Raw genomic sequence first — 20,665 nt, 5'->3', positions numbered from 1 at the left:
TGCTACATCGATGTTCATAGCAGCACAATTCACAATAGCTAGACTGTGGAACCAACTTAGATGCCCTTCAATAGATGAATGGATTAAAAAATGTGGCATTTATACACAATGGAGTATTACTCAGCACTAAAAAATGACAAAATCATGGAATTTGCAGGGAAATGGATGGCATTAGAGCAGATTATGCTAAGTGAAGCTAGCCAATCCCTAAAAAACAAATGCCAAATGTCTTCTTTGATATAAGGAAAGCAACTGAAAACAGAGCAGGGAGGAAGAGCATGAGAAAAAGATTAACATTAAACAGGGAAGAGAGGTGGGAGGGAAAGGGAGAGAGAAGGGAAATTGCATGGAAATGGAAGGAGACCCTCATTGTTATACAAAATTACATATAAGAGGATGTGAGGGGAAAGGGAAAAAAAATCAAGGGAGAGAAATGAATTACAGTAGATGGGGTAGAGAGAGAAGATGGGAGGGGAGGGGAGGGGGGATAGTAGAGGATAGGAAAGATAGCAGAATACAACAGCCACTAGTATGGCAATATGTAAAAACGTGGATGTGTAACCGATGTGATTCTGCAATCTGTATACGGGGTAAAAATGGGAGTTCATAACCCACTTGAATCAAATGTATGAAATATGATATGTCAAGAGCTTTGTAATGTTTTGAACAACCAATAAAAAAAAAAGCACTTTGTGATTTGCTAATTGAATTAAGCATCATATTCACGGAACACCATTTTTACTTGAAATAATAACTGTTAACTATACTTATCCAGGTTTGGGTACTTGCACATATTTTCTTAAAAACAAATAGTAATGAACCGTGAAAACCAGAGAAAGCATTTATTGCCAAGATCAAATTTAAGATTTTGAATAAAAATTGAAAATGTTACAAACATATCTACTACTTCAAGCCTGACAAATTCCCAATGCTTTCCTGGTGAGACCAGAAGTAATTTTATCAAATGTCATCTTCAGTATCACATCACAAAATGTCAATGTATGGAAAATCTGCCTAACTCAGCAAACTTTTATTTTCCAAATAACCAGTGCATGATATTGTAAAATTATATATGAATAAAAGATCTATTCAAAGTATAAAACCAACAGAATTTAAGGTACCAGAGTAAAATCATATATCGATATAATTTAGGACTCTATACTGCAACTAAGCTTTGGAAGAAAAAAAAAGAAACTTGGAGGTCTGTTGTAACATCAAAGAAAATTATACAGAACAATCGAAAAGGCTACTAAATAGCTTTCCCTTTTCCAACTATATACCTAAGACTGGATTTTCTTTACTTGAATTGAAAAAAAAAAAATCCAAATTACTAAATTCATAAATAGATATAAAAATACAGGTGGCTTCTATTAAGCCAGACATTTAAAAGAAATATGCAAAAATATAAAAATGATGCTATTCATTTATTTTCCTTTCAAAAATGTTACTTAAAGAACTAATAATTTTTTCATTTCTCAATATTAAATTAAGATATGAGAAAAATTAAAAAGAAAAGATATAAAGAGAAAGCTCTCTGGAGTTCTCAAAAAATTTTCAGAATGTAATGGGGTTCTGAGACCAAAAAGTTTGAAAAATGCTACAAAAGAAAAAGATAAAAAAGTCAAAAATGAGACCTGGGGTGGTGGCTCAGTGATAAAGTGCTTGCCTAGCATGCGTGAGGCATTGGGTTCAATCTTCAGCACCACATAAAAATAAATAAAGATATTGTATCTATCTATAACTAAAAAAAAATCAAAAAGAAAAGCAGCCTCAAAAAAAGCCCAAAATGATTCTTCAAAAGACTAAAATAGCTGGGCACAATGGCCCAAATCTACAATCCTAGCAACCTGGGAAACAAGCAGGATCACAAGTTCAAGTCCAGCCTAGGCAACTCAGCAAGACTCTTTGTCAAAGTAAAAACATAAAAAGGACTGGCAAAGTAGCTCAGTGGTTATGCACCATTGGCTTCAATCACTAGTACCAAAAAGAAAAGAAAAAAGAATATATATGTATAGGTATATATAAGCTATCCTATAATCAATCATTAAAGAATAAGTTCACAGAAGTTTTCTCACAAAGAAAACTCTAGAATGACATGGCTTTTCTAAAATAATATAATGATCATTTTAAAAATAAATGGCAGTCATATTTTGCACATTCTTCCAGAAAAAAAAAAGTGGGAAAATTCTCTAGCTCATTTTATGACACCACATAATCTCAAATAAAAATAAAAAAGACAACGGCATTATAAGAAAGGAAAATTTACACTCATCAACAAAGATGCAAAAATCCTGATCAAAATTTAATAAATAAAGTGCAGCAAAATTTTTGCGTGCGTGTGTGTGTGTCTTCTTACATGTACTTATTAGGGAAATGATGTCCATCTCATTCCATGGTCTTTCCTACCCCCATACCCCCTCCCTTCTTCTCCCTCCCCTTTGCCCTATCTAAAGTTCATCTATTCCTCCCTTGCTCCCCACCCCATCCCCATTATGAATCAGCATCCTTATATCAGAGAAAACTTCAGCATTTGGTTTTTTGTGGATTAGCTTACTTCACTTAGCATTATATTCTCCAACTCCATCCATTTACCTGCAAACACCATAATTTTATTCTCTTTTAATGCAGAGTAATATTCTATTGTGAATATATACCACATTTTCTTTATCCATTCATTTACTGAAGGGCATCTAGGTTTGTTCCACAATTTAGCTATTGTGAATTGTGCTAGTGCAGCAATTTTTTTAAATTGTGACCAAGTATGTCATGAACAAGGAAGTTAATTATAAGAATGAGAGACTAAAAATTTAAAAATCAATCAGTGTAATTTATCACATTAACAGTTTAAAGAAGAAAAAGCTTTTGATCATTTCATTAAATGCAATAAAATTACTTTATAAAGTTTTAAATCCATTCAAGGTATCAATTCTTACTTGGCCGGCCAGAAACAGAGGGAACTCCTTTATTCTGATAAAAGGTATCTATACAATACTACAGCAAACATCATACTTATTTTTTTTATATTTCATTCTATCTTTCTTTTTTCTTAATTAATTTTTTTATTTATTTATGACAGCAGAATGCATTACAATTCTTATTACACATATAGGGCACAATTTTTCATATCTTTGGTTGTATACAAAGTACATTCACAGTAATTCATGTCTTCATACATGTACTTTGGATAATAATATCAATCACAAAGAGGGGTGGAAGGGGAAGGGAAGGGGCTTGGAGTTAGAAATGATGGTGGAATGTGATGAACATTATTAAACATCATAATTATAATACTCAAACAGTGAAAACTTTCCCTTTGAGATCAGGAACAAGACAAGGATGTTCTCTAGTACCACTTCTATTCAGGAATGTACTGGAGATCCTAGCCAGAGAAGTAAGGCAAGAGAAAGAAATAAAAGGTGTAAGAATTGGCAAAAAAATTTTTCTTTTCTATTCACAAATGATGATTGTGAATATAGAAAACAAAGTCATCTACAGAAAAACTGTTAGAAATAAAAATGAACAAGATTCTGAGATTCCAAATCAATTGCATTTCCATGTAAATAGCAACTGTAGTTAGAAAATAAAACTTAAAAATCAAGAACTCCAAAAATATAAACTACCTAGCAATAAATCCAATAAGAGATATTCAAAGCCTGAAAGAAAATCATAAAACTTCCTTGACAGACTTGAAAGAAGTAAATAAATGAAAATATGTGCAATACTCATGATTTGGAAAACGTAATTTTATAAAGATCAATTCTTCACAAATTAATTTAAAGTCAAGGTGATATCAATGAAAATCCCAATATAAGTATGTATGTATGTATGTATGTAACATGACATGATGATACTTAAGGATATATAGAAATGCAAATGACTAACAGCCAGGACATTTATTTTTTGAGGAAAAGAAAAAAAGAGTACGAACTTGTTTAATAAACATCAAATGTGACAAGATAATGTAGAATTTATGAATAGACCAATGGAACAGAACAGACATCAGACACAGAACAACAAATGTACAGACACTTGATATATGTCAGAAGTGGCATCAGAAAACAGAGAAAAAATGTTTTAGTTTTCCACTAATTAACACTGGTACAGAGAGCTACTCATATGTAAACAAATGAAAATAAACTTATTCCTCCTTGTAATCACAAAACTAAATTTTACTTGGTTGATAATGAAGTTTATGACAAAAGTCACACAAAGAACTATTTCAAGTTCAAAACAAAATTAATTGATTAAATAACACAATATGATCTATCTTATGGACAAATATCTTACTGTTACTAGTAATCTTGGTATCATTATATTTAAAATATTCCTTATATAAACGAGTACAAAGCAAATAAGGAACTATAGTAATGTCATTAAGGAACATAGATTTTTAGATTAAGAGAGAAGATAGAAATACATAAACTCAAAACTAAATAAAAATCTTTTCCTAAAGTAGAGCTATCACTAAGATCTCAATATTTAATTAATAAAGAGTGCTCCAAGCATTCAAATTTTGATCTCTAAATACCAGTTGTCATTAGAAAAATAAAAAAACTTCTTTGAAAACACTGTTGATTCCAGGCCTAAGACATAAAATAAATCACTCTGATCTCTCAAATCACAAAATCAAAGAAGCTATAAAACAATACCAGAGTCACAACAGAAGCACATAGGAGCCAAATGAAGAGGCTTCCCCTGATCAAAGAAAGATAATTTGAGTATCATAACGAATAACTACACTGGGCATGGTAGCACATCCCTAGTAACTCTAAAGGCAGAAGCAGAAGGAGTACAACTTTGAGGCTAGCCTCAGCAACTTAGCAAGACCTTATCTAAAAACAAAAAATAAAAAGGACTGTGGATGTAACTCAGTGAGAAAACACCCCTGGGTTCAATCTCTAGCACCAAAAGAAAAATTAAAAAATAAAAACAATGATTGCAATGAATTTAAATATTAAAAATATAAAAATTGAAGCTGAATACAGTATTGTTCACCTATAGTACCAGCATGCAGGAGGATAAGGCTTGAGCTCAGGAGTTCAAGACCAGCCTGGACAAAATAACCTAATAAAAACACTGAGGATGGCAGCATATGCCTGTAAACCCAGCAACTCTGGGAGGCTGAGGCACTCAAGTTCAAGGTCAGCCTGGGTAACTTAGTGAGAAAATAAAAAATAAAAAGGAATAGACATATAGCTCAGTGATAAAGCACCTTGGGTTCAATAAACCCAGTATAATCGATCAATTTTTTTTTTAATTCTCAAATTAAAATCTGTAAATTCAAATAAATGTAAAAACAAAACCACTGGTCATACTGGCTGGTTGTAAGGACCAACTGGTTATTCTGAAAACTCATAAAGGGATAGCATTAAGCCTTTATCCTGACTCTCCTAATGTTTTTTTTTTTTTTTAATTTCAGTATAACCAAGAATTCAATAAAAGGAAGTTTTTATTTTACTAACTGTAAGAGAATTGTAAAATAGAAATCTGCCATTTTGTGATCCCAAAATGAAATATAGGACCCTCAATAAACATAAATGACTACTAAAACAATTCGGTGAAAGGTAGATAGTAAGCTTCAAAATGGACTGATCAGATTGGCATTACCAATTCTCACTGATCAATTTTAACACTGCTAAAAATATCATCAAACATGTTCTTCCTGATGTGATACCCTAAGAAGTACATAGTACCTACCACCAACCAAAAACCAAACTTATCTATAATTAAGCCTCTCTACCCAATTATCAATTTATATGAAATAAGAGATTGAGGAAACATGGACAATGATCAGGAGGATACAATCCAGAATGTGATAAAATTTATATGGTAGATGACTCAATTTCTCTAATAAATGCAAATTTAAAAGGACAAACTGATACACTGAAAGAAACTTAATACATATACCAACCAATGCAATCCACAGACCTTGTTTATATTCTGAAGCAACTGAACTTTAAAACTTTTAGACATTATGGGATAACTGATGGAAAAATGCAAACAGATTGGTTATCACAAGATGTTAAGAAATTATAGTTAACTTTATTGGGTAGGATAATGGTCTTATCTACCAGAAATGTATACTGAAACATTTATTAGTGAAATTATAGGATGTCTGGTATTTGCTGTGAAATATTCCAGATACATTAGCAAATTACTTGTGTAATTAAAATTAAAAAGATAAACACATAGGTAGGTGGGCAAGTAGGTGGGTGCATGGGTGAGTAGATACAACTTTCTGAGGATAAGAACTGATTCTAGATAGATTAATTCAAATTAAATGAGAGCAAAATAATAAAGCTTTTAGATAATATTGTGTACTTTCAAGTTCTCAAAATAATTCAAGGTTTACTAAACAAAACTCAAAAATCACTAAACAAAAATGTATTATACCGTAACTATAAAGACTATAAAGACTATCTACTTCACACTATTTTAAAGGTACTTACTGCTGGTAAAAGAGACTGCATATTTTGATTAGAATCTGCTATTGTAGCAAGGTATACCAAGTTTGTATGCAACATCTGCTGATACCTATTAAAACAAAACAAATATCAGTATTAAAAAAACTATTCCTATATGCTTAAATATAAACATTCCAATCATTTCTATAGAAGATTTGTTAGCTTAACATCAATAACACTTCAATTTTTCCTACTTCCTCTGCAAAATAATTCCAAGTAATAATATATTTTGCCGCAGTCTGGCTGGGCACAAATAACCGAGCCGCCACAAAGCCTTGTAGATTCAAACAGCAACTCTTTATTCTCCAACTCTCACCGGCACTGCACGCACCACAGGGGAAACACACTCCCTCCACCCCCAGGAGAACTGCAAGGGAACTCCAAAGTAGCGGGCGCCAGAGGCAGCAAGAGCCGCCCTATTGCGGCTTTACAGTAAAGGTCAAATAGACAATTCAATCAATCCAGCATCATCACAGCAATTATATATAGCTTAATTCAAATCATCATCTCAATGGTTCGCTGGCGTCACCTTTCAACCATTCCCTCTGGCAAATGCCAGGTGTCATTCTGACTGGGCTGTGGCTCTCAACAATATTTAAGGTAAAAATTCCACCACATATTAACTATGAATTAAAATAATGAAAATAAGTCAAAAGTTTTATCAGATTAAAGTATATGAATTCAGGTCCAAAATGAAATTATTTCCTTAAAAAAGACCTTAAAAGAAACCATAGTAAATTGTTTGGTACATATTTTTTTCCTGTTAGAAACAACTGGCTTCGCAACTTTTGTTTATTAAGGGGAAAAAGCTTAATTCTCACTAACCTTAGTTTACTAACAAGTCTATACATTTAATGCTGTTCCTCAACATGTACCTAGTCAGACATGATTTATTTTTTAATGAATCTTAAACAAGGACCAAAAAAAGTTATTACATTGTACTGAATTACTCAGATGATTAGTTTTGTTTTTCAAATTGTACTAACAGCAACAAGTAATTGGAACCATTTTCTATTCTGAAGACAGCTTAAATGGAATTTAAGATACAGGATTCTAAGGGTTGAAGATGTATCTCAGTGGTAGAGAGTTTGCCTAGCAGAAAAAAGGACCTTCTGTTCTACCCCCAGCACCAGAAAAAGATTTTAAAAAATATAAATTTTAAAAAGATACAGAATTCTTTAAAAACCAACCTGTCATTTTTTTTCCCCACATTTTTTATTGGTGCATTATACTTGTACATACTGATAGTTCTGTTGTTATATATTCATACACTTATAAAACATACAACAATATAATCTGGCCAGTATCACTCCCCAGTATTTTCCCACTCCCTCCCCACTCCAACCCCTTGGTCCATTTCCTCTTCTAATCCCCTTTTTATTTTAATGAGGTTTGCCTCCATCTTCCTTTTCCTTTTCCCCTCTAGCTACCGCATATGAGTGAAAATACAGGACCCTAAACTTTTCAGTTTGACTGACTATGCTTAATGTGATGGTCTCTAGTTCCATCCACTTTCCTACAAAAGCTATAATTTCATTTTTCTTTATGGCTGAATAAAATTCCATTGTTCATATATACATTTTCTTTATCCATTCATCGGTTGATGGACACCTAGGCTGGTTCCATAGTGTGGCTATTGTGAATTGTGCTGCTATAAACATGGGTATGTGGGTATCACTAATCACTATCTTCAGAATAAAAACCAAGGAGTGACATAGCTGGGTCATACAGTGGTTCCATGCCTAGTCTTTTAAGGAACCTCCATACTGGTTTCCATACTGCCAATCTGCCATTTTTTATTAGAACAAATATACTTCATTTCAAAGTCTCTTCCTTCAGGCTTTCCTGATATTTAATTATTACTATGGTTGTATTAAATACTCAGATACAAGATTTTCTGAGGACCACTGACTACCACACCAAAAACAGAAATATAAATTGTACTAAAAGGCATAGTTTATTCATGATTCTTTTTTTTTTTTAAATAAAGAGTCCCGCAGCATTCACTGTCATCTGGTAATAACATAAGGATAATCAAAACAATATAAACAAATGTTTTAGAAGTATACTCCCAGCAAAGAACATCTAAAAAAAAATGTAACTTTCTCTGTGATTTCTCATTCATTCATCAAATCTAGTTGGAGACACTTTATAGCAGAGTAATATTATCTCCTTTTAGTATGATCCTACCCAATTGTTTTCTTTACTTTTAGTATGAATCTCTTCTGCATCATCTAATATAAGGTTCATGTACTCATCAAAACCAATAAATTCAGCCATCCACTGGCATATTAGCTTGATCACAGAACCACACCTGAATGCAGCTTCTGTTTTGCAAGTATCTAAAGTAAGGCTGATGAGCTACACCATCACCTTCTGCCCTTTCTGGCCCTCACAACTGTAAGCCATGGTAGAATCTCACAAAGATTCAAGCAACCAGCACTTTACCTCAGAAAGCAACTTCCGGAATTGTAGTCGTGATTCTTTAATTAAAAAATTGTTATGCTGATTAGTACTTACTAAGCCAGTGTTGAAGTACTATTAAATCCAATCTGCCACTCAACAGTCTCACTTATCTAAAAATGAAGTTAAAGTAGTTTTCTTCGAAAGTCCCTTGCAATTTTAAATAACTATAAATAGAGCACTGTTTATGAAGTAGATTAATTCCCCTAACCTTCTTCTAACAATCAAATTTTTTTTAATTTTGATTTGTTAAAACAGAATGCATTACAATTCATATTACACATATAGAGAACAATTTTTTTTCTTGTTGTACACAAAGTAGAGTCACATCCTTCGTGTCTTCTTACATGTAGTTAGAGTAATGATGACCATTGCATTCCACCATCTTTCCTATCAGTGTGCCCTCTCCCTTCCCCTCTCTCCCCTTTCCCTATCTAGTGTTCATTTAATCCTTCCATCCCGGCCAAACTTTTTAACTTTTAATTTTAAAATTACTTAAAACTTGCAGAAATGTTTTGAGAACAGTAAAGAGTCCCATTTATCTTTCTTTCAGATTCCCTAATTTTTAGGGGCTGGGGATGTGGCTCAAGCGGTAGCGCGCTCGCCTGGCATGCGTGGGGCCCGGGTTCGATCCTCAGCACCACATACAAACAAAGATGTTGTGTCCGCTGAAAACTAAAAAATAANGCGGACACAACATCTTTGTGTGTATGTGGTGCTGAGGATCGAACCCGGGCCGCACGCATGCCAGGCGAGCGCGCTACCGCTTGAGCCACATCCCCAGCCCTAATTTTAGTATTTTAACACATGTCCTATCATTTGTCTCTAAATACACACAGGTATGCACACATACTTTTTTCCAAAGCCATTTGTGTGTCAGCTGCAGATATAACAGCCCATTCATTACTCCTAATACTTGTCAGTTTCTCAAACATAAGGACATTCCCTTAAAGAACAGTATAACCATGATAATAAGGAAATTAAAATTAACATTAACAATATTACCATCTAACCCACAAAGCACATTTAAATTTGTCCTGATACCTCCAAAGTCATTTCCCCCAATACAAAAAGGTAGGAAAAAAAAACAAAACACTTTAACTGGGCTTTTCTAACTTCAATAGGTTTTTCTTTTTGGTGAAACTGCATTTTTTTTTTTTTGTGTGTGTGTGTGTGTGTGTGTGGTGCTGGGAATTGAACACAGGACCTTGTGCATGTGAGGCAAGCACTCTACCAGCTGAGCTATATCCCCAGCCCAAAACTGCATGCTTTTTACAGCACTCATCAAATAAACTTATTCTAAGATAAAACAAGGTTCAAAGACAAATACTAACAAATACAGTATATACTTAAGTTTTCTAAGTCTGTGTATAGGTAAACTTAAATGCAATCAGGAAAGATTCAAGAGTCTAAATTCAGTTAGACACAAAATAATAATAAAAAATTAAATATCTTCCTGAGATTCCATAAATACCATTACATTTGTCACTGGTGTAGTTTTAGTTATATACCATATAATAACATAATGATAGATGTATATCTCTTTATATATCATAGTGATCCCATAAGATTATTTCATGAAGTAACCCAGTTATCTTTGTTTGTACACTGTACACCCCATGACATCTGCAAAATGATGAAATTGACTAATGCTGCATTTCTCAGAATATCCCATTATTAAGCAACATGATTGCATTTTCTTAATGTATACACTTATGATTTCTAAAATAGTGCATTAAAAAAAGAAAAGTGTAGCTGAGCGCAGTGTTGTACGCCTGTAATCCCAGCAACTCTGGGGGCTGAGGCAGAAGGATTGCCGAGTTCAATGCCAGACTCAGCAAAAAGTGAGGTACTAAGCAAATCAGTGAGGCCCTGTCTCTAAAATAAAATACAAAATGGGGCTGGGGATTTGGTTCAGTGGTTGAGTGCCCCCTGAGTTTAATCCCCAGTACCCCCCACCCCCAAAAAAAAGAACAGAAAATTGAATATATAAGCTAAGGGCAGATATAAAACATGTTCAATCTGATGCTGGTAATTCTTTCATAAACTAGCAGCAGATATAAAATATATTCTACATTTTATGATTTTGAAGGTTTTTATTTGTTTATTTTGGGTACTGAGATTGAACCCAGGGACACTTTACCACTGAGCTATATCCCAAGCCTTTTGTTTTTTATTTTGAGACAGGGTCTCACTAAGTTTCTTAGGGCCTCACTGAGGTCCCAAGAGGCCTCAAACTTGTGATTCTCCTGCATCAACCTACTGAGTTACTAGGATTTGTGCAAAACCATACCTAGCAAAATGTTTTATGTTTGGTGATAATACTGTTTTCATATACTGATGGTTATCCCCAAATATTTACTATTATTAAGATATTAAGTGAGAGAATGTTCACCTCTTAAAGATTCCACTAACATACTACTACATCAATTACCTTCCATAGTGTAAAATAACAACTATTAAATTTATTGATATAATTAAAAAATTAATTGAAAAGGTCAGATTTCTTAAAAAAAAAAAAACTTTACCTAGAAGGTATAAAGGATACATTTCTATTAGACAACAGGAATACATTTTAAAGAATAAAAGTGATGTTCCTAAGTAAAAATTTAAAATTAAGTTCCCTTGGGATAGGGATGTGGCTCAGTGGTACAGTGCTTGTCCAGCATGCACAGGGCCCCAGGATTAATTCCTAACATCACCCCACCAAAAAGAAAAACTCTTAAATTTTCAGTACCATAACTACTTATAAACACTCTGAAACAACTGGACCCGACACAAAATGCAAAAAATAAGGACTGACTGAAGTAATCAGTTGGTCAATTTAGAAAATGCTTAACTGCCATAACAGCTTAAAAATGCATTCTCATATGTTACCAGAATGAAAAAGGAAGAGGATCTGGACATAGAGTTCCAAAAGTGATTCAGACCATTGATTCATATCTGTTTGACGCCCCCCCTACACCAGAAAAAATATATATGGTATGTTTGTGTATGTCTGCAAATAAAGTTGGAGAAAGCAATATACACAAACACATTGCCAGTGAAAAATCTTTGGGTGGTAGAAATATGATATTCACTCACTTATCTCAACATATTTGTTTTCTAATTTTTTACAATGCATATACTTTTTTCATAAAATAGTTTTTGGGGTTTTTTGATACCAGGGAATGAATCCAGGGGTGTTAAACACTGAGCAACATCCCCAGCACTTTGTTTGTATTCTTATTTAAAGACAGGGTCTCACAGTGTTTCTTAGGACCCCCGCTAAATTACTGAGGCTGGCTTTGAACTCATAATCCTCCTGCCTCAGCCACTGGAATAATAGGTGTGCGCCACATGTCTGGCAAAATATTTCCATTTTTTTAATAAGGTATTGATTCTTTTTCTTTTACATATTTACTTTTTTAGTTGTAGTTGGACACAATACCTTTATTTTATTTATTTTTATGTGGTGCTGAGGATAGAACCCAGGGCTTCGCACATGCTAGGCAAGCACTCTACCACTGAGCCACAACCCCAGCCCCCAAAATAGTTCTTTTAATTCAAAAAAAAAAAATAGTGCTTCAGGCAAAGTTATCACATCTGAAGGAAGTATTTAATTAAAATTAGCCTTATTAATTTTCGAATTTTTTTTTTTTTTTTTTAGTTTTCGGCGGACACAACATCTTTGTTTGTATGTGGTGCTGAGGATCGAACCCGGGCCACACGCATGCCAGGCGAGCACGCTACCACTTGAGCCACATCCCCAGCCCCTATTAATTCTTAAATAGTTGTAATTTTTAACACATCTCATACTTTCCTTTTTCTTTTTCTAATTATGAAAATTGAGAATATTTTTTAAAGTTGGTAAGAGGAAATTTTTTCTTTTTACTCACAAACCAACCCTGACAACTTAAATAAGAATATCTAAAGAACAATAAGAATAAAATTAAATCCATCAAGGATGGGTTGAAGCAGGATGCAGTGGTGCACACCTATAATCCCAGGGACTTTGTTTCAGGCCAGGCTTAGCAACTTAGTACAGTACTAAGCAATTTAGCGAGACCCTGTCTCAAAATAAAAAAATAAAAAAGGATTGAGGATGTAGGTCAGTGGTAAAGCCTGCCTCAACTTAATCTCTAATACAAAAAATAAAATTAAATTACAAACTAGGTTTGGTAGCCCATGCCCATTTCCCAGCTACTTAGGCAAATGAAACAGAAAACTAAGCCCAAGAATTCAGGCTCACCCTATGCAACACAAGGAGTCCCTGGTTCTGAAAAAGAAAGTTGTGAAATTCATCAAAGGGCAGAATTTAAGATTCTAGCCTAAATCAATTTAAGCCCCATTTGCATCAAGCATATGTGAAAATGAGGTCTATTTCAATATACAGAGAACAAAGGAAATGATCATATGCTCCTGAAAAAGTTGAAAATATACAAAATAATACAGTATAAATTTTTGCTGACTTGAGTTAAAAAAGTTAATTCTCACTCTGAACATCTACTACTCATGACATGTGCTGCTGGGTCCAATAAGAAACTAAATCTGGTGATCTGATGCTTTGACACAGGCCTATAAATCCAGTGAGTTGGAAGCTGAGGCAGGAGAATCACAAATTCAAGGGTAGTATCAGCACTTAGCAAGGCCCTTAGCAATTTAGTGAGACCCAGTCTTAAAATAAGTAAATGAATTAAAAGGGGTGGAGATGTGGTTAAATGGCCCTGGATTCAATTCCCAATACAAAAAAAAAAGAAAAGAAAGAAAGAAAGAAATTAAATTGTCCTATGCCATAAAATCCATTGGCCATATTTTGGGTTCTTTAAAGCCAAAGGTAAAAATAATTATTCTAATCAAGGCCTCCCAAGTTGAATCAATCCATATAAAATGCAAAATGGACAACTGATTAGAAAATTTAAAAATCTAATACTCAGATCTTGGTTTCTAAATATCATCCTACAAAAAAGAACTAGGCTTAGAGAAATTGGTGATTCCAGACTTCTACAGGAAAAAGGATGGGATAAAACTAGAACATTTTGTGGTACAACAAAATAAGAAAATTCTCAAAAAATAATGGAGAAATGTCAAGAATACAGAGGGGCTCCCAGTGGCTGAATCTGGAACAGTTAAAAGAATAGTATTATTAATGTAATAAATTACAACCTAGAGAAAACAACAAAAATGTGCAAGTCCTTTCAGACATAAATAAAGGAATGAATTGGGGGAGAGAAGGGAAAATATCTTTCTCAAGTAGGATTCCAAATAAATACAGAAGGAATGATGGGTCTAGTTAGCATTTGACAATGACTATAATAATAACTACAACAGGAAAAAAATCACTGGGAGATGCTAAAATTAATGTGTAAAAGTAGGATAAGAGCATATGTGTCTCAAAGTATTTTCCCATCAAGATACATATAAATTACAAAGGAAAAAAACAATAACTTTATGGTAGAGAAAATAGTAGCCACCACCTTAAGTCAAAGTTATCACCAATATTGGGACAAACTAAGAATGGACTGAGAAGGACAGAATATTGTGTCTGTGGTACTACTGGCAAAGTACATAGTGTGAATTTAATCCTGAAGAAACAGCAGTCAAATCCTAAAAGAAATACAGTCCACAAAATAACTGGTCTGTATTCTTCAACATCAATTTCAAGAGAGAAAGGAATAATTCTAGATTAAAGTATAATGACAAGACAAAGGAACAGTTCCAAATTAAAGTATTAAGATAAGACATGCAAACTAAATGCAACATCTGATCCTGCATTGGACCCTGGACCAAGAAAAAAAAACACTAATGGGACAACTGGCAAAATCTGAAAAGGTGATAAAGACTGAATAATAGTAGAGATCTCTTTTCAGAGTGATGAAAAAATGTTTATAATATAAGGCAGTGGTGATGGTGGTACAACCTATGAATATACTGAAAGCCACCGAATTGTATACTCTGAAAACTTGCATGTTAAAGGATGTAAAACATATTTCAATAAAGCTCTCAGGTATATGTTTAAAAAAAAAAAGACTGAATAATAGTATTATATTCTTGATTTTGACAATTACATTCTGGCAATTTAAAAATACATTTTTGTTTTTAGGAAACACTGAGATTACTCAAAGTAAGAAGAGAGACTCACATCTATACTTATTCTCAAATGTTCCAGAAAAAAACACTATGATAAAAAAATGAAAGAGCAAATAGGCCAATGTTATCATTTGAGGAATTTCAGTGAATATCACACAGAAATTTCTTGTGGTTTTTTCTTTTTTTGTACCAAGGATTAAATCACTGAGCCACATCCCCAGCCCTTTTACTTTTTTATTTTGAGACAAGGTCTCACTAATTTGTTTAGGGCCTTGCTAAGTTGTTGAGGCTGGCTTTGAACCTGTAATCCTCCTGCCTCAGCCTTGCTAGCTGCTAAGATTACAGGCATGCACCATACCTTCCCGCACCCCCACCCCACCACCCCTGTGCTATCTTTGAACCTTCATTAAGCGTGAAAATTATTTCAAAATAATGTTTTATTTAAAAAGACACCACTTTTCACCAATCACATGTACAAAAATATTTAAAAGATGGCTAATACTCACTGCAGGCAGGTATGGTTTAAAACCAGGACTCTGAAAACCTGATTAGGGAAAGCAAACCAATACCATCTCTTTGTGGGTAATCTGGCAATTTAGCATGGTCTTTGACCCAGTAATTCCATTAAAAAAACTGTAACCTACAGCTAGGGATGCAGGTCAGGGTACAGCACTTGCCTAGCAGGTACAAGGTCCTGGGTTTAAGCCATAGCACCACAAAAAATAAAACTATCACCTACAAAAATATTTGAACAACAATATTGGGCTGGGAATGTGGCTCAAGCGGTACCGCGCTCGCCTGGCATGCGTGCGGCCCGGGTTCGATCCTCAGCACCACATACAAAGATGTTGTATGCGCTGAAAATTAAAAAATAAATATTAAAAAAAAAACAATATTTATCCGTGTATGTTTACATAGATATGAATGCAACATGTAAATGTACAGCAAAGTTTTTGGAAGGATACATACTAAAGCATTAAAAATAGTCAATTGTGGAAGGGAGGGAAATAAGGCTGGGAATAAAAAGATTACTTATGTTCTCTGTTTTTATACTTTGATTTTTTAATTTTTTAAAAATTTTTTACAATAGCAGGGATTGAACCTACAGCCTTGCACATGCTAAACAAGTATTCTACCATAAAGCTATCCTCCTAACCCCCAGGCCTTTCACTTTATTTCAAGATAGAGTCTAATTACATCAGCCTTGAACTTGTGATCCTCCGGCCTCTGCCTCCGCCTGTAGAGTAGTTGGGATTAGAGGTGTGCACCATCAAATCTGGATGATTTTGTTTTTACGAAAACAAAATACAACTTTTTGATTTCAAAATAGTTCTACACAAAGAAGAAAAAGTAACAAAGACCTGAAATTAATATGTAGTGAATCAAACGACAACCAAGAGACCAGCACAAAAGGAAAAGCAAGCCAGCCAGAGGTTGCTGGGAATGTCTGCCTGGGAATAGACTAGTAAGATTACTAAGAAAGACAGATGTGCCCCACAAAATGGTCTCAATAAGATATCCAAAAGCTGTGTTGTCCAATACAGCAGTACTAGACAAAATGAAATGTGGCTAATACAAAATGAGATGTGTCATTACAGTAATATACACAATGGATTTTCAATACTTAGTATGAATAAAACAATATAAAATATCTCATTAATACTTTTTATGCTGATTACATAATGAAATTACATTTTGGAAATAATGAGTTTAAATATATTATTAATATTCATTTCACCTTTTTCTTTTTATTTATATACTGCATCCACAAGAATATTTTATATCACATATGTGGCCTACATTTAAATATCTACTAGACAATGCTACTCCAGAGATGTTTGATAAAATATTCAACTTATTCTATCATCAGTTTCAATTAGGATATACCATTTACTTCAGATATCATTTCAAATTTAAAAAGTGTGGTTCTCATAAACAGTAACCAATTATTTATTAAACATAGGCTTTGCTTTCTCATCTATATCACAGAAGCAAATAAACATACTACATAGATCAATATCTAACTTTTCCATAGATCGATCAATACACAGATATGAATTCATTATTTATAAAACAGGGTAAGAAGTGTAAAAAAAAATTGATACCCACCTCCCTCACAAAGAAAGTTTTCTTTTGTAAAATACCAAGAAAGACATGGAAACTTGTACACAGAGGTTCATAGCAGTATTATAAACCACCCAAATGTCTATCACTGACAAATAACGTACAGTGGAAAAACATTTGGCAATAAAAATGAAGTTCTGATATGTGCTTCAACATGGATGAACCTTGAAAACATTTTACCATGTGAAAAAACTTAGTCAGAACACACTACATATTGTCTGGATCCAATAGGCAAATCTAAAATCTATAAAAATAGCAAGTAGATCTGGAGTTCAAAGATTAGAGAGGAGGATGGGAAATGACTGCCACAGGGCATAAGAATTCTTTCTGGGATGATGAAAACTTTCTAAAATTGACTGCATAACTCTACAAAATATTTTAAAAACACTGAACTTTACACTTTAAAATAGTTATAATTCAACCTGTTTTAAATGAAAAAGTAAAAAAAAAAAATACACACACAGAAAAATGAATACAAAAAATGTTTCTTATCAATCTTACTGAGAACACTCTGAAGTCTTTCCTTTATTCTGATAGTCCATTATACACTGAATAAGATGGTTATTTTCATCCAACATCTGAAATAAAATTAGAAAAAGTTTATTGTAAAGTCTGTCAAGTAAAATAAAAAACTAGAAAATTTGAGGGAGGGCATTAATAAATACTGCTTATAAAAGAACATTAAAGTGCACCCCCTAACAATATATTGCTACCCGGAAACGACTATTATATATTCTAAAATCATTTAAGCAAACATGAAAACACAAAAAACATAATTCTCTTAAAAATACTTTGTTAATGTTGCTACCTGCTGCTATATTTTAAAATTCATTTTAATAACAAATTATAAAGGGGATTAGTGAATCAGCTTACATAAAATTTCATTACACACTAAAGAAATCTCTTTCATAAAAGTATGCAATACCCAGTTCATATGGACAATGTATTAAACAAGTGATATTTCTTCCTTCAGATTTCTAGAAATACTTTATTTATTTAGAAACTGAATTCATTTAGGTCTTTTCCTACACCTACTATGGTTTATCACAAAAAAACTATTTTATACCTTTGGAATGATATCATACTTAATCAATAATTTTAAATATCCCTATTCTAAGTATTCTCCCTCTGTATTATTAACTGAAGCCCAGAAAGGAAAATTTAGGTTTCTTTCATATTCAAATATTTAATTACCTCTGCTATCTGTAAAAGTAGTTTTAGCGAGTTAGGACTAAAATTTAAGAGTCCAAGTTGGCTTTGCATCATTCTACAGCTTTGTAATAGTAAGGAGAAAGTCTGTCCTTATTATACAGAATTAAGTAAATACATGAAAATTTCAGCTCAAGAGGCTTGATGAGGTAGTGGCTAGCTTCCAAGTTCTATACCAGTATGATTTTATGATTCTCCAAATATGTATAATAATAAAGTACAAAGATTTCTATACATGTATATTAATACACACCTGTGAGATTACCAGATATATGTTGTCTCAAAACTTTTTTAAAAATAGCAATTTATTCTTCTTGTAACAATTCTAAGCCATCTTGGCTTTGAAAGTTAAATAAGTCACACTCTTTGAAAGAGTACTAATTATGGCAATTAAAGGTCAGTTAGTTTTAGTGCCAACTTTGCTATCCTGAACAAACCACTTAAGTTTCCAGGAGCTTTGAGATCAAGGAACAAGAGACGTTCCTTATACACCTGTCCCAGTCTTCCAGAATTCAATGAAAGAACAATGCTATAATCGCTATCTAAATAACTTACATTTTTTTTTCATTAAAAAAGACCCATTTAACATTACATGTGCTGGGCACAATGGTACACGCCTGTACTCCCAGCGGCTCAAGAGGCTGAGGCAGGAGGAATGACAGTTCAAAGCCAGCCTCAGCAATTTACCAAAGCCCTAACTAATTCAAGGAGACCCTGTCTCTAAATAAATATGAAAAAGGTGCTGTGGCTCAGTGGTTAAACACCCCTGGGTTTAATCCCTGGTACCAAAATAAATAAATAACATTAGCTGTGACTTTTTTCCTGTATCTTCATCATATTCTTCCCTTGCTGAGGGGGAAAAAACTGTCTCACAAGATTGTAATAAATACAATTCCTGGATGCCAAAAAAAAACTTGCACTTAATGTCTCAACATCCTAATCCAAACTCCAGTTTAGTGAATTCACAACGTATCTTCTCCAGTATATTCGTCAATCTAACAAACTTGACATTAAAATATGTCTCATATATAATATCAATTCGACATTAAAGATGAGGCACTGAGTTTGGAATTCATTTTTCTCCTCTCATGTCACGATAATCAGCATCCTCTAAATTAATTATCCATGATAAACAGCCTGAGACTTACATAAGAAAAACTTTGTAGGAACAAAGAAAAATTCCAGAGTTTTTTAGAGTCCAAAAATAAGACAGAACTCCTCCAGAAACATGTTTTGTGTGCATGTGTACTTGACAACGTTTGCCAGGCTGCAGGCTTAGTCCAGCGCACTACACGAAAACACTGCTTTTCCAGGCACTAACAAGCCGGTTTGTTCATGAGATAAAGCAACAGTTGGGCAAATGTCAAATGCCACACCACAAAGAATCTGACAGTAAACAGAAACCGATTAACATATTCTACGGGCACACAATGGTTCCCTGAGTGGCATTAAAAGTTGACTTTTCTTCTGTTTTCATCCTTGCTCCAGTGCAGAAAAGAAAACGGAAATATTTCATATAAACTGCTAAAATTAGCAAGTAACTTTTCCAAGTTCAGCCCACTACAATTTACAAAGCTGCCTTGCTCCGTAGGCAACAACAGGGAGGAGGATAATACAGAATCTTTGTGTCCCCAACTGGCAGTAATACCGCAGCGACTGCGGTAGCTTTTCTGAGGAGGACGCAGCCCCTTGTGTTTTTATCACGACTTATGTAATTGGTCAGGAGTGTCTCCACCACCGGACTGCAAGCTCCAGGAGAGCGGGGTTCACTGCTCACCACAGTAACCCCAAAGCTTGCAAAAGGCACTCCAGAAATATTTGCTGCAGATATAAATGTACAAGGGGTGATCCAGAAGGCAGAAAGGGGCCCTAGGATGACCCCCAAAGGCCATGGAGTTCTTCCTCGTCTGCCCGCAAAGACTCTATTAAGGTTCTCAAGTTCAACTCCGCGGGAGTTTACAGGGTTCCGACTCGCCCTCCGCGCGGGGCGACCCGAGGTCGGGTCCGCACCAGGCAGCCGCGGGGCGCGGGGCGGGGCGGAGCAACACCAAAGTAACTCTGAGCGACGCGCGGGGCCGCAGGCTCCAACACACTGCCCTTCCCCGCGCGGGCGCACGCGCCCCGCCGTCCGAACGCCGCCCCATCCCTAGAGAAATCGGGCGACGGTTGCGTGGGCTTTTGTGCCTCTAAGAGCCTAAACGCGCGGAAGACTCCGTGAAAGAAAAAAACCGGTTCGCCCTCTTCAGCCTCCCACTCAGGCACAGCCCGCGGCTTGGGTTCCCATAGACTGCCGCTTCCCAGCAGGCCCGCCTCCGCCTCCCCCTCCGCCCCCGGCC

General features: G+C 34.5%; 1 protein-coding gene and 1 pseudogene across 3 annotated transcripts in view; both read right to left on the bottom strand.

Annotated features, from left to right (window-relative positions):
• Ss18 (SS18 subunit of BAF chromatin remodeling complex) overlaps nt 1-17,722 on the bottom strand; it is a 79,368-nt gene extending 61,646 nt beyond the window's left edge. For 2 of the 3 annotated variants that reach the window (XM_015482467.2, XM_015482468.2), the window contains exons 1-2: nt 17,622-17,721; nt 6,450-6,534 (exon numbers count right to left, since the gene is read on the bottom strand). In XM_015482467.2, coding sequence (XP_015337953.1) covers nt 6,450-6,534; nt 17,622-17,698 — 162 coding nt within the window. In that variant the 5' untranslated portion in view covers nt 17,699-17,721. Of the gene's footprint in view, nt 1-6,449; nt 6,535-17,621 lie in introns of all 3 variants that reach the window. The other variant, XM_048806410.1, reaches the window with a different exon arrangement.
• Nucleotides 6,937-9,593, bottom strand: LOC125617751 (annotated as a pseudogene).
• Nucleotides 17,723-20,665: the final 2,943 nt, after the last annotated feature.

The sequence above is a fragment of the Marmota marmota genome, unplaced genomic scaffold (genome assembly GCF_001458135.2).
Source record: "Marmota marmota marmota unplaced genomic scaffold, marMar, whole genome shotgun sequence".
Classification (NCBI taxonomy): Eukaryota; Metazoa; Chordata; class Mammalia; order Rodentia; family Sciuridae; genus Marmota; species Marmota marmota.
Note: the sequence above shows the minus strand (reverse complement) of the source record. Positions and strands in the feature narration are given on the sequence as shown.